The sequence below is a fragment of the Camelina sativa genome, chromosome 7, assembly GCF_000633955.1.
Source record: "Camelina sativa cultivar DH55 chromosome 7, Cs, whole genome shotgun sequence".
NCBI lineage: Eukaryota > Viridiplantae > Streptophyta > Magnoliopsida > Brassicales > Brassicaceae > Camelina > Camelina sativa.
Window position 1 is genome coordinate 13398098 of NC_025691.1, and position 14591 is coordinate 13412688.

At 38.6% G+C, this 14591-nt stretch overlaps 2 protein-coding genes across 2 annotated transcripts; both read left to right on the top strand.

The window, feature by feature from the left end:
- On the top strand, positions 1–954 carry LOC104704595 (protein PHLOEM PROTEIN 2-LIKE A5-like). The gene is made up of 3 exons (XM_010420653.1): positions 1–215; positions 335–580; positions 717–954. Exons 1-3 carry the CDS (start codon positions 1–3, stop codon positions 952–954), a joined length of 699 nt encoding a protein of 232 aa, XP_010418955.1.
- On the top strand, positions 12489–13483 carry LOC104701100 (60S ribosomal protein L21-1-like). The gene is made up of 2 exons (XM_010416735.2): positions 12489–12780; positions 13048–13483. The coding sequence occupies exons 1-2, from the start codon at positions 12544–12546 to the stop codon at positions 13303–13305; spliced, it is 495 nt and encodes a 164-aa protein (XP_010415037.1). The 5' UTR covers positions 12489–12543; the 3' UTR covers positions 13306–13483.

Here is a 14591-nt window from a genome sequence, read left to right on the forward strand (position 1 = left end):
ATGACATTCTTCTCTCGCATTCAAGACCATCAAGTGTTCATAAATTACCGCGGAGAGCAGCTAGGCTACAGCTTCGTTAGCCATCTTGTTGATGCCTTTGAGAGGCACGATATCAACTTCTTCGTAGACAAATACGAGCTGAGAGGACAAGACCTCAAAAATCTATTTTTAAGGATTGAAGAGTCAAGGATTGCACTGGTCATCTTCTCAACCAGGTTCGCATTCTTTTTACGTTTTTTTTTTTTTTATAGAATACCTCCTTATAATAGATATAAAAGTACTAAAAGTTAACAGCAAGCTGGAATCATCATCATCGTCACCATTTTCGATATAGGTATCCGGAGTCTAGTTGGTGCATGGATGAATTGGTGAAGATAAAACAACTTTCGGATAAAGAAAAGCTACAAGTCATTCCGATCTTTTACAAGGTGAAAGCACGAGAAGTCAAAAATCAGACAGGTTTGTTTGGTGAAAATTTCTGGACCCTCGCAAGAGGATCTACCGGAGATCAGATCAAGAAATGGAAGGAAGGTTTGGAGTCTATTTCCGACAAGATGGGTTTGTCGATGAAAGACAAGAGGTGCTTTTGACTCGTATACTCTAAAGTCAAATGAAATTTTTTTTTTGACACGTATTGGAATCATATCTTTTTTTTTTCCCGTCAAATATTGAATGATATTTTATAGATGAATCATCAAGTTATACTTTATTCGCAGCTCTGAAGCTGTATTCGTCAAGGAAATTGTGACGGCGGTTAAGAGAGTTATAACAGCAATTGGACTCGAGGAAGGAAATGATAATCATGTCAATCATGTTACAGCAAAAAAGAGAAAGACCGGGAATAGCAATTGCCTATGTGAACTTCCCGATTTTAAGAGGAGCAAAATCAGAAAGCATAGACGTATATTATTTACCTTTTTCTATACATTGCTGATTAATTTCCTTACAATCTAGCTTGAAAAGTTTCAGTCTTCGGATGTGACTTTTTCTAATCATGAATACGAGATAAAAATTTAAAATATAATTTATTCAAAACACAAATTGTAGTAATTGATACTTGTAGTAGTTACATAGTACTTTAATCCATTGATATAATATAAACAACTATTATTTAAATTTTAAAATTGGTTGAAACCTTTTAATGAAACACATTCTTATTTTAGAGCTTTCATATTTATCCTGATAATGAGATAGATAAACTTATTACCTTCTTATTTCTTAGTTATGGTTATGGAGATTAATTGCCCTTTTTTTAGTATAGATATATATAGCAGAATATAGTATTATATCAAGCAATATCACATGCAAATGTCGTCATTACTCTTTTTAAGTCAACATACGCATTTGTATATTTATCGACCATGTAGTATGTGACTTTGGCAATCAACCGAATGATATAGAAGTGTTGTTTACATGAGAAAACATGGTTTTTAGTGCAAAAGTTACGAAGAAACAGGAAACATCACTAATCCAGGATATCCAGATTTACAAACATTACAAGCAAAGATGAGAGCACAATGTATTAGGATATGGTTATGTAATTATGTTATAGAAAGCCCAATAGAAGTCACTATATGGAGTATATTGAAATTGCAACAGCTCTCAAGGTAACAGGTAGCTGTGAAGTGTCTCAGAGGACTGATATGCTGACGTAGCATGACGTGCTGACGTGGAGAAATATTATGGATACGATGACAAGATGCGTGAGAAGGAAGGAAGAAGAGATCAGGATATACTCGAAGATATTGAGAGTATATTTGATAAGAAGAGATAAGAAAAGATATTTTCTTAGGGATAAAGGAATATTTCTTTTTAGTTAGGATTCACAAAGATCTAGGCTAGAGATCGTTTATGGGGTTATAAAATGACGAGGGCTAGCCGCAAAAAAAGTCAGCACTCGTGGGATAAAGTTTGTGAGTTTTGTAAACCTTCAAGCATATACAAAAAGCTTTGAAGGTGAGTGTGTGTGGTATACTCTTTTAGATCTACATAGGGTGTTGTGTTAGATAGATAGGAGAGTGAGCTTTGGTTCAAGTCTTGTAAGAAACGAGGGTTTTTATAAGATTGATTAAAAGCGTTTGCTTGGCGCGTTCCAAGTGTGTTTTTTTGTGTGTTTGTGTTCTCTATACCATAACAATTGGTATCAGAGCAGACACCTGATAAAAAGTCTGATATCTTTTTCAACAGGTGAGATCTTGCGACTAGGGTATGGAGAAATCACTGGAGGTTGTTACGTTACAAGGGCCATTGAAATTGGATCCAGAATGCTTCGATTACTGGAAAGTCTCGATCCAGCAGGTCATCTCGAGCATTGACATGGAAGCTTGGTTTGCAGTGGAGGACGGCTGGTCTCATCCAACTGAGAAGAATGAAGATGGTGAACTGGTGCAAAAACACAGAAAGAAGTGGACAGCTGAAGAAAAGACTAAGGCCAAACACAATTCGCAGGCGTTGTCGGTCATCTTCAAATCTCTGCCGAGAGATATCTTCAACCAAGTTCAAGGTTGTGTGTCAGCTAAAGAGGCGTGGGACATTCTGGTCGTCACTTTTGAAAGAACTTGTAGAGTTAGGCGCACAAGGCTGGACAATCTTGCGTCTGACTTTGAAAATCTGCAAATGACTGAAACCGAATCTGTGGCAGATTATAGTAGCCGGTTGAGTGGTATTGCTCAAGAGTCTGTCGTTTTGGGTAAACGATACAAGGACAAGAAACTGGTCAAGAAATTCCGTAGAAGTTTACCTGACAAGTTTCAACCGCACAGGTCTGCAAATTGATGTGTCTCTTAATTCTGATGAACTCAAGTACAATCAAGTCGTTGGGATGATGCAGGCGTTTGAGATGCAATTAAAGAAGAAAGAGAAAATGAATGCTAAGTCATTTGCTCTTAAAGCTGCAGAGGAACAGAAGCTTGTTGAATCTCAGGAGCTTGAAGACGAAGAGAAGGTTGGTCTGTTGGTTAAGAAGTATTTTCGCAAGATGGAAAGAGGTCAGCGAAAGGGAACTACATCACTTGCAAGTGTAGATTCTGACAAGGGGTTCAAGAAGAATGATAAGTCAGAACGCCAGTGTGCTGAGTGTGAAGGATATGGGCATTACAAGGCTGAGTGTCCAAACAACAAACGGAAGCACTCCCTGCAATGCTATGGATGCAAGGGTTTTGGTCCCAAGACTGATTCCCCCTCCCAAGGAAATAATCAAAAGTCCTACATCACATGGAGTGAGAGTGATTCTGATGAAGAATATAACAAAGGTGAAATTCTGAACAACTTTGTGGCTCTACTGGGAGTCATCAAGGAAGATGAAGGAGATGAACTTCTATTGTTGAAAGAAGACATTCACAAGAAGATTGAGTCGGACTCAGAAGGGGAGGAGGCTGACTTGTCGATGGAAGATCAGATAGGGCTTCTTATTTAGACTATTGTGCAAAAGACTCAAGATAACAGTGAGCTGTCTGTCGAGAGAGATACGCTTCAGATGAACATTGCAATGCTGTCTAAGGAACTGAGTGAAGAAAAAGCTAAGTCACTACGTCTTGAGAAGCAATTGGATGAACAACTGAAGAACATCCAGATGTTGAGTAAAGGAACTAAAGATCTGGACATCTTGCTCAGTACTGGACAATCAAGCACTGCAAAGTGGGGTCTGGGGTATCAGGGAATCAGCTCTGACAAGTCCACACAGTTTGTTAAAGGGCAGAACTCTGAGCCAAAACTCAAAGCTCAACCTGTTGCATCAAACAGACAACATAATCAGGTCCCTAAAGTAAACCTGCATCCTAGGCGGATGATTATGCAGCGTGAGGTTCCGGGGAGACAGCCTTATGGTCCACAGAGCTATCACCAGTCTGCTCAGCGACCTGTTGGTCTCAACAGGAGAAGAGGATGCTGGTATTGTGGTCATCTAAATCACTACAAGGCCCAGTGCTTCAAGTTTCAGAATCGTGTGACAAATCCAGTGCAGAATGGTAGCTTCTACTCAGCTGTTAGAAGAGTTAGTAAACGGTATGTCAGGAAAGAGGATCTCTACTGTCATTTTGCATATACAACAGGTAGAACTGAGGTTGATCAGGCCAAGTGGTATTTTGACAGCAGATGCTCCAGATATATGACAGGTGCTCTCGACAATTTGTCTCATATAGAAGATGTTGCTGGTGGAAGAGCCACGTTTGGAGATGGAGGAAAGGGCACAATCCGAGGGAAGGGTGCAACTAGTGGTGACACTCAACCCCAACTGAAGGATGTGTTCCTGGTAGATGGATTGAAGGCCAATCTGACCAGTGTCAGCCAATTGTGTGATGAAGGGTTAGATGTTACGTTCACCAAGAAGGATTGCAAAGCCGTTGATCAACAAGGGTCTGTCAAACTCATAGGTAGACGATCTGGGAATAATTACTATATGTGGAAATCATAAATGCCATGTTTAATGCCACTTCTGAGTTAGACACAGAGCTGTGGCATCAGAAACTTGGTCATTTGAATGTTCGCACAATGTTGAAATTGGCAAACCAAGAAGTTGTACGCGGACTGCCAAAGCTGAAGGGTGACCCACACTTTGTATGTGGTCCATGCAACAAGGGAAAACAGATCAAAGCATCTCATGGGTCACTGACATATATTCGCACAAGTCATGCTTTACAGTTGGTTCACATGGATCTGATGGGCCCTATACAAGTTCAGAGTATCTCTGGTCGACAATTCATCTTTGTGATGGAGGATGACTACACTCGCTACACCTGGGTAAGGTTTCTTCGTGATAAATCTGATACTCTTGAGTGTTTTCGTATTCTTGCCTTGCAGATTAAAAGTGAGAAGTGCTCAATTGAAACAAATCGAAGCGATCATGGTGGTGAGTTTCAAAACGACAAATTTGAGCAATTCTGTGGACATCAAGGCATTACTCATTAGTACTCTGCACCAAGAACGCCGGAACAGAATGGTGTTGTTGAACGTAAGAACAGAACACTGCAATAGATGGCACGAGCTATGCTACATGGAAATCAGGTGCCTCATTGGTTCTGGGATGAAGCTGTGAACACAGCCTGTTACATCATCAATCGTGTTCATGTTCGCCCAAGGACTAGCAAGATTCCCTATGAGCTTTGGAAAGGGAAATCTTCAACTGTGCACTATTTCCATGTGTTTGGATGCTTGTGTTATATTTTGAATGATAAGGATCAGTTGGGTAAGTTTGACTCTAAAAGTGATGAAGGTATCTTTCTAGGTTATTCTGGACATAACACTGCCTTTCGTGTCTACAACAAACGTCTGAGATCTGTTCAGGAGACTTTCAATGTAGTGTTTGACGACACCTCATTCCTACGAGTGGCATTGGTGCATATTGTCTCCGACACGGACCTGGTAACTAATGCTGAGAAGTTTGTGCCAGAAGCTGTCTGTCATGTTGTCTCTGACAGGCCTGTATCACCATCTGGTTCAGATCCTATGCCTTCTCAGGTTCATAGGAATCACTCCTCTACTGATGTTATAGGTGAGATTCAGGGGGTAGAGTTACCAGAGGGAAGCAGATTGATTTTGCTCAGCTGGCTGGGAAGAAACAAAAGGCTGTCGTTCCGGAGTCTGTCTCTCAGGATTCTGATGTAGTGCAATTTGCATGTTTTGTTTCTTCTATTGAGCCCAAAAATCACAAGGAGGCGCTTCGTGATGAGTTCTGGGTTTCTGCTATGCAAGATGAGTTGGAACAATTTGAACGAAGTGATGTTTGGGAGCTCACTCAGCGTCCTGCTGATGTCAACATTGTAGGAACAATGTGGATATTCAAGAATAAGAGTGATGCTAGTGGCTACATTGTAAGGAACAAAACAAGGTTGGTAGCTCAAGGTTATTCTCAAATTGAGGGAATTGATTTTGATGAAACCTTTGCTCCGGTGGCAAGGTTGGAGTCAATCAGGTTTATGTTCGGTATGGCATGTGCTCTTAAGTTCACTTTGCTTCAGATGGATGTTAAAAGTGTCTTTCTAAATGGAATACTGCAAGAGGAGGTTTATGTTGAGCAACCAAAGTGCTTTGAGAACTCGCAGCATCCTGAGCATGTTTATCAACTAAAGAAAGCCCTGTATGGTCTAAAGCAGGAACCATGAGCATGGTATGAGAGATCGACTACGTTTCTGATGGATCAAGGATACAGTTGAGGGAGTGTTGACAAAACGTTGTTTGTTCTCAACAGCAACAATGATATGATGTTCGTACAAATCTATGTGGATGACATTGTCTTTGGTTCCACCTGTCACCCTCTTGTAAAACAGTTTGTGGAAAGCCTGTCTCAGGAGTTTGAGATGAGTATGGTGGGAGAGCTAAGGTACTTTTTGGGATTGCAAGTTGAACAATCAGCGGATGGGATCTTTGTATCTCAAAGTACTTATGCTAAGGAGCTTGTACAACGTTTTGGCTTGGATAAGAGTAAAGAAGCAAAGATTCCAATGGGCGCAAACGACAAACTCTCCAAGGACGAAGAAGGGGAGGATGTAGATGAGAGAATATACAGAGGAATGATTGGAAGTTTATTGTATTTGACTGCTAGTCAGCCAGACATATGTCTGTAAGTAGGGATCTGTGCACGCTATCAAGCCAAGCCCAAGATGTCGCATTTACTGGCTGTAAAGAAGATCATCAAGTACATCAAAGGGACGTTGGACTTTAGTATCTACTATACCAAGGATACCAACACCTGTCTAAGTGGATATTGTGATGCTGATTGGGTAGGATCTTTGGATGATCGTCACAGCACAAGTGGAGGTTGATTCTTCATGGGCAACAATCTGATATCATGGCACAACAAGAAACAAAACAGTGTTTCTCTATCAACTGTTGAGGCTGAGTACATCACATTAGGAAGCTGTTGCACACAACTCCTTTGGATGCGACAAATGGCCTCTGATTATGGTACGAATTCTGATACTCTTTTAATTCATTGTGATAATTTGAGTGCAATAAATATTTCAAAGAATCGTGTTCAGCATTCACGAACCAAGCATATAGATATTATACACCACTTTGTTCGTGAACTATTTGAGGCGAAACTGATCGAGATTGACCATGTGAGCACTGATTTGCAGTTAGCTGATTTGTTTACCAAGCCTCTGGACTTCAACAGATTTGTAAATCTGAGGAAGTCCATTGGTGTCTGTGAGTCCTAACTTGTTTTGCCTAAGATGTGTTGATCAAAGACAGGAACAAGTACTAGGACAGATCATGGAAATCCTAGAATATATAGAAGATCAGCACTCTGAAAGCAACTGTGGGATATAGCTGCCTCTCATGCCGGTCTATCTATCCTGTCAAATGTTGTCATGTTTTAGGAGGTCAAAGAGCTGTGAAGATACACATACATACATTCTCAAGAGGAAAACTCTGATTTGGTGACGAATCTCTCATGATGTCACTGGTATACATGTCGGTGAAACAGCTAACAGAAGGCTGAGACACACACATATATATATATATATATATTAAAAAAAAAAATTATATGTGTGCTCTTCAAAGAGAGAATCTCCAGCTGCCTTAACATGTTGGGTTGGATTGCAGACTAAAGGCATGCCAGTGTTAAAGACTACCCACTTGCATTAAGTCTCTGATTTTCAACAATTCAAGAGGTTGTGATAGCTCCTAGCAAATGTTCTGAACAAGTGGTTGACACAGCAAAGGTATGGTTAGTACTGCGTTCTGTGTTTCGGTTTTGTTTAATTTTTTTTTAATAAAAAAGAAAAAAAAGAAAAAGAAAAAAAAAATCTTGTTTTTGCTCACATGTGTTTTTCTCGATCTGGGTGCCTTCATGTTCATCGTTAGTGGATGTGTGTATCTGATGATTTGAGTCATGAACAGATACAGTTTTCCTTACAGGGGTGGAGAATGTGATTTAATAGGATCATGTGATTAATGCAGTTGAGATCAAAAAGGAAAAATATTCGATGTACCATAACAGACTCATTGAGTGTTTTCAGGGTTGAGTTGGTTGATGGGCCGAGGCTTAACAGCCCAATAAGTTTCATGAGGGTGTATAAAAAGAGCGGCTAGGGTTTTGAGTTTTTCTCATCCTTGCGATTTCAGATCTTTGTCGATTAAGCTTCTAACCTTTTTTTTTTCTCTCCTCTGATTTTGCTCTGTAACTCTTGATCACCATGAAATCTATGTTTAGCGGTTTCCACTATGATTCTAGCTCAGATGAGGAGCTTCACACCCCTCCGCCAGCCCTACCTCCGCCGTCTCGCTATGTTCCAATTGATCCTACAACGGCGATGGTCATCTACGAACCCCGCGATGAATCAACTACAGCACCTCCGGTGCATGAGAATCCTTCTCCCAGGCCGATGTCTGTCGAACCGGATCACGACACATGCGACTCTTCGTCTTCTCTACCAAGAAGGATAAGATCTCGTTTTCCGGTGATTGATCTGACAGGTGATGTTCCTGTGCCTACTCTGTCGAATCTGGGAATCTCATCCCAGCTGCGTAAGCGACAAACATCTGCTAAGCCTGATAACAGGGAGTCCAAACGTCCTCACACTGTCAAAGAGAAGGCTGCGGCAACATCTCGAAGAGCGAGTTCAAGGGATTTTGATCCCAAGCTATTCGAGTCTTTTGAGGCCTCGCGCAAGTATGGTTTCTTTGCTTCAAGGAACCTTGCTCTAGAGGTCTGTTTTTCTCTAGGGGCTGATGATCAGACTAGGGAGTTGATTGCTAGGGCTGGGTTGCTGAAAACTGTCACTCAAGTAGTAACCTTTGATTCAGAGGTTGTCTATGAATTCTGGGCCAATCTTCCCACGGTTAAGGTCGAGGGGGGGGGGGTCGATTGATGTTCTTGTTCGGGACTGTGTGTGTGATTTCTCGCCTAGACGTATCAACGCTCTGTTTGTTCTCCAATCCGTTGATGTTCGTGAGCAGAGATAGCAGACGGCTGCCATTTTGTAGGAGGATCTTGCATTGTTCGTGTCAGATGGAAAAGTCAAATCCTACAAGCAGTTGGTGGCAACAACCATTAAGAATCCAGTCATCAAGGATCTGCATAAGATTTGCTGCAGCAACTAGTCTCCCATGGTGAACACCGGTTATATCTCCACGAATAGAGCAATGGTGGTCTACATGATCATGCATCATATTCCTTTTGACTTTGGGAGGATGGTCTATGATCAGATCATACAGTTGGGATTGCAAGCTCAGTCAGGGTTCCGTCTACTGTTTCCCAGTCTCATCTATCAGCTCTTGGAAGCTCAGCTACCTGTTCCATGTCTTAAGCCGGAAGACACGAAGAAGACCAAGGGTAAGAAGACTGCTTCACGTCCTATAGAGTCTCATCTTAGAGCTGGAGCATCTTCATAGCGCAAAGCCATCCGGTTGGCCATTCAGATTCTGCAAGACGCCTTGGACGCTGGTAAGTTGTCACATCTCTGAATATACTTCCTTGTGTCTATTGATATTTTTGACTAATCGGTGCCAAACAAGCAGGGGGAGATGAGTCTGATTCAGATGCTTGAGGAGGAGTTTGAGCTGTGGGGGAGCTGTTATGTTTTTGTTGTTCTACTCCCTGTTGTTTTTGTTTTTGGTTATCTTTTCAGACTTGTGTTTTTGCTTTCTTTTTTTGAGACTTGACTTGTTCTGGTGTGTCTGATACTTTCGACTGGTCGTACTGCTTACTCGTTGATCGTTTAACCTTCTCGTGCTTTTGAGAGTTGTGATGCACTGTTGGTACAGCTGTATCTGTTTGTTGGATTGTTGCTGGTTGTTTATGTTTTGACAGGTTAAATGCGATGGATGCTTGTTTGTCAAGTTCAGTCAAAAAGGGGGAGATTGAAAGTGCAACAGAGCTCTGAAGGTAACAGGTAGCTGTGAAGTGTCTCAAAGGACTGATATGCTGACGTGGCATGACGTGCTGACGTGGAAAAATATTGTGGATACGATTACAAGATGCGTGAGAAGGAAGGAAGAAGAGATCAGGATATACTCGAAGATATTGAGAGTATATTTGATAAGAAGAGATAAGGGAACATATTTTCTTAGAGATAAGGAATATTTCCTTTTAGTTAGGATTTACAAAGATCTAGGTTAGAGATCGTTTGTGGGGTTATAAAATGACGAGGCCTAGCCGCAAAAAGAGTCAGCACTCGTGGGATAAAGTTTGTGAGTTCTATAAACCTTCAAGCAAATACAAAAAGCTTTGAAGGTAAGTGTGTGTGGCATACTCTTTTAGATCTACACAGGGTGTTGTGTTAGATAGATAGGAGAGTGAGTTTTAGTTTCAAGTCTTGTAAGATACGAGGGTTTTTATAAGATTGATTATAAAAGCGTTTACTTGGCGCGTTTCAAGTGTGTTTTTTGTGTGTTTGTGTTCTCTATACCATGACATATAAGCAGGGGCAGATCTAAGTAAAAACTTTTATGTAGAGAACAAATCGCATGTACACATTTAATTACTTTTTATTATATATATATATATATATATCTATATATATAAAGTTAGCTTTCCTCATTCCTGGTGCTGCCACGTTAGCCACTTCTTCTTAAATTTTGTGGGCTTTACAGATTTTAATAAGCCTTTTAAACAATCATACAAATGACAAACTGATCAACTAAATTTCATCCAAAATCTGTAGACCCAACACTATTTCATTCAAAGTCTCTAGACCCATCACTATTTTAAAATCCTATGAATTCAATTTTTTATTTTAAAATAAATTTTAAATATTCATTTAGTGCATGTTTTTTGTTAAATATAATTAATCAAAAATTTAAATAAAAAAATAATTATGTAAAATAAATTAAATGTTAAAATAAGAAAACAATACTATAATTTTTCATTAGTGGTAATAATATAGTTAAAATTTTCTATTAAACTGATCATAATTTAAAATTTCAAATATCAAAACAAGGCAACCCAAGCAACACTTTCAAAGAATCAAGGAAACACAACTAGAAATCAATTAAAATTATTTGGCAGCACTTCACAAATCCATCACCAAAGACAAAGACACAAAGAGATGAATACACATTTAATAAACTAAAAAGATTCAGATATATGAATGCCACAATCATATAACCGTAACACAAAATTATATGAAAAAAACAACCGAGAAAACAAAAAAAACAACCTGGACTTTACAAAATTACAGCAAGATAAACAAGAAAAATAATTTTTCCCAAAACACAACTCACATCGAATCGAAAAAACCACTCAGAAGACAAAGGGGAAAAAATATTACAACCAAGAACACAAAACAACTCACAACTTAATTAGGAAACCTAAAGAAGCCAACATATTTTCATATAAAAAAATTTGCAACCCAATTGACATTCACCTTTAACAAAATCAACAGGAGATAACGATTACGACAGGAATGACTGAAAAAACAATTAAGAGCATCAAAGACATAAGTTCAATCCTCAAACAGACCTCTAGATCTGAAAATTGCTCTTCTCCTATCCGTTCACGAGGACATCGAATTTTGAAAAAGAACAAATCAATTTCAATTCAATAACAAATAAATAATGGCCCAATAGACCACAAATTATAAGTCTTATAGAAAAATTGGGTCCGAATGAAACAAACAAAAATAGCCCAGAAAAGAGGAATGTAAGTTATTGATTTTATTTATTTTTTTTAATAAAATCCACAATCTTTTCACTCCAAACACTTAAACATTGACAAAAAAATAACTCCAACAGTTTACAAAATACATATGAAAATATTAAATAACAATCCAACCACAAACTAAAAAATAATAATAAATTAATGACAACTAACAACTACAGCAAAACAACAACTTCAACTAAACAATGTTAAATTCTAATAATAATTTTTTTTTAAAAGCATTATAAACACACAAGATAATCTCAATTTTTCCTTTAAAAACAGCAAACTAAATTATACTTACTCCAAAACATATTTTTATTAAAATATCCAACAAAACAACATAAGCAACCAAAATTAAATACAAAAACAAACGTAAAGATGAATTTACAAAAACCAAAAAAAATATACACAACAAAACTCGGAATATACCTTAATCTAACTACCGCGTGTAGCGCGGATCGATTGCTAGTATATATATATATATATAAAACGCATATTACAAATAATTGAAATGAAAATTACATCTAAACGTATATTATTTAAACAAATCGAAATATACAATCTTATTATATAATAAAATTACTTAAATAAAACTTTTTTTTTGTTTGTCAACAAAATTTTTCTTATTCTGGTAAATGATTTGTTTCGTTTTTTAATAACCAAATCGAATTAAAATCATATTAAACCAAACCAAACCAAACATAAATATAAATAGATTTTTTTTTACGAAAACCAAATTGGAACCAATTCCAAACAGAAATGCTCATCCCTTTTTTAACATACTTTATTATTACTTTGCAAAACAATTACCTTCCTTCTGAACCTCTCAAATCGAATGGGTATTTAAAATTGAAGGCCCAACCAGACCCATTATAAGAAAACCCTAATTCGCTTTATAAATTTCGTATCAGATCTCTAGTTTTTCTAGGGTTCCAGCCACCACACACAGAGAGGAGTAAAAAATGCCGGCGGGACACGGAGTGAGAGCGAGAACTAGGGATCTCTTCGCGAGACCGTTCAGGAAGAAGGGTTATATCCCACTCTCAACTTACCTCAGAACCTTCAAGGTCGGCGATTACGTCGATGTCAAGGTTAATGGAGCTATCCACAAGGGTATGCCTCACAAGTTCTACCATGGTCGTACTGGTCGCATCTGGAACGTTACCAAGCGTGCCGTTGGTGTCGAAGTCAACAAACAGGTATGTGATATGTTGATTTGTTGATTTGTTGATTTTTTAGTCTGTGTGTGTTTGTATTGTGATTCTTTGGTATCTGTTTCAGTTCTGAAATGTGAGATTTTGTATTGGTTTAGAGGACACATGTTTTGGAATTTGACTTGAGATTTTTGCCTTGTCTTAGTATCTGTCTTGGCTCTAACTTAGAGCTTGGCTTATGTATTATATGGTGTGGGTTTTGCTGTTTGGTTTGGAGTGTGACTTAACTTTGCGTTTGGGTTCTGTTTATAGATTGGGAACAGAATCATAAGGAAGAGGATACATGTTCGTGTGGAGCACGTGCAGCAGTCAAGGTGTGCTGAGGAGTTCAAACTGAGGAAGAAGCAGAACGATGAGCTCAAGGCTGCAGCTAAAGCCAGAGGTGAGACGATCAGCACCAAGAGACAACCTAAAGGTCCTAAACCGGGTTTCATGGTTGAAGGTATGACCTTGGAGACTGTTACTCCCATTCCTTACGATGTTGTCAACGATCTCAAGGGTGGTTATTAAGTTTCTATTTACCAGCCTATCTACTCAGAATTTTTGCACTTGCTTTGTTATCTTATTGATATGCTTTCGTATCAAAACAAGACTGATTTCTATATGGTATGACAGTGCAGTTCAGATTTTGTTAGGAGAGATTGGTTTACATTACCATTTTTGGTTATTGCATTCTTTTTGTTTGTAAGATCATTTCTGCATTATCAAGAGCAATGAATCCATATTGAAAAAAACTGAAACATTTTTGTGAGTAAATCTCTTAAATTGTTAGTATGAGACATTTTGATACTTTCTTCACCAAAACGATAGGTCTATAAAGCTACCATTGGAATTGTAACTGTGAATTAGTTTGAACCTAAAAATAGAGTCGAAGATTAACTGATAAAGCCAATGTCTTCATCACCCATTTCCCTCAAGAAATTCAATTGCAATGCAAGAACAGACTTGGGCAGAACATCAACTATTCAACGGATATCAACGTTTTCAGATATATAACCAAAGATCTATGCAGAACCTGCTTCACTTCAAACTGGTCAAGATAGAAAGGTTTCAAATTTTCGGTGCAATGGTATTGATATAGATACTTGGAAATGAACAGAGATTACACACATACTTGGATAAATACTCACCTGAAGATAACTAATTCGTATTCTTGTATAATCTTTTATCCAAAGATAGAATTCAGAGAAATGTTCATTCCTTCTTGTGTTTCCAATTGAACTACATCAAGCAACTGAAGCAAATTTGAATTATTTCCGTTAGCAATTAAAGCCACACAGAAAAACAAAAGAGACAAACTCGAAACAAAAGCTTTTCTCAAACAGACGTATCATCCCAACGGCTGGAAATAGCCACAACAGAGTCAGCCGGACTAGCAAGAATAACCATGGCTGGTGAGGCAACCTGTGAGCAGTCTCAGTGAGTAAACCGAGCACTGCACCAATCAGCTCAAACGCTGAGCCAAACCATAACCATGGCAGAGCCAATGGAATGCTAAATGTTTTCACTTTCTTCACACGATCATCTTCTCTTCCTTCATCAGATTGAACAGTCTCAGTGAGTAACACGAGCACTGCACCAATCAGCTCAAATGCCGATGTCAAACCATGACAAAACAGCCAGTGGAACGTTAAATGCTTTCACATTCTCCACACAATTGCCTTCTTTTACCTTCATCAGATTGAATGGTGGTTAAAACTTCCTCTACCGCCTTCACAACCTTATTCATAAACTCGGCTTCAGATCTGTCATATTCGAGTAAGAAAACAGAGGGAAAATGGTTAATACGTTTATAA

Bases quoted from the DNA above. Each gene is read 5' to 3' on its own strand.
- LOC104704595 (XM_010420653.1), top strand. From the start codon at position 1: ATGACATTCTTCTCTCGCATTCAAGACCATCAAGTGTTCATAAATTAC. The intron at 216-334 runs GTTCGCATTCTT...TTTTCGATATAG, and splicing joins CTGGTCATCTTCTCAACCAG to GTATCCGGAGTCTAGTTGGT. The intron at 581-716 runs GTGCTTTTGACT...CTTTATTCGCAG, and splicing joins TTGTCGATGAAAGACAAGAG to CTCTGAAGCTGTATTCGTCA.
- LOC104701100 (XM_010416735.2), top strand. From the start codon at position 12,544: ATGCCGGCGGGACACGGAGTGAGAGCGAGAACTAGGGATCTCTTCGCG. The intron at 12,781-13,047 runs GTATGTGATATG...TTCTGTTTATAG, and splicing joins GTGTCGAAGTCAACAAACAG to ATTGGGAACAGAATCATAAG.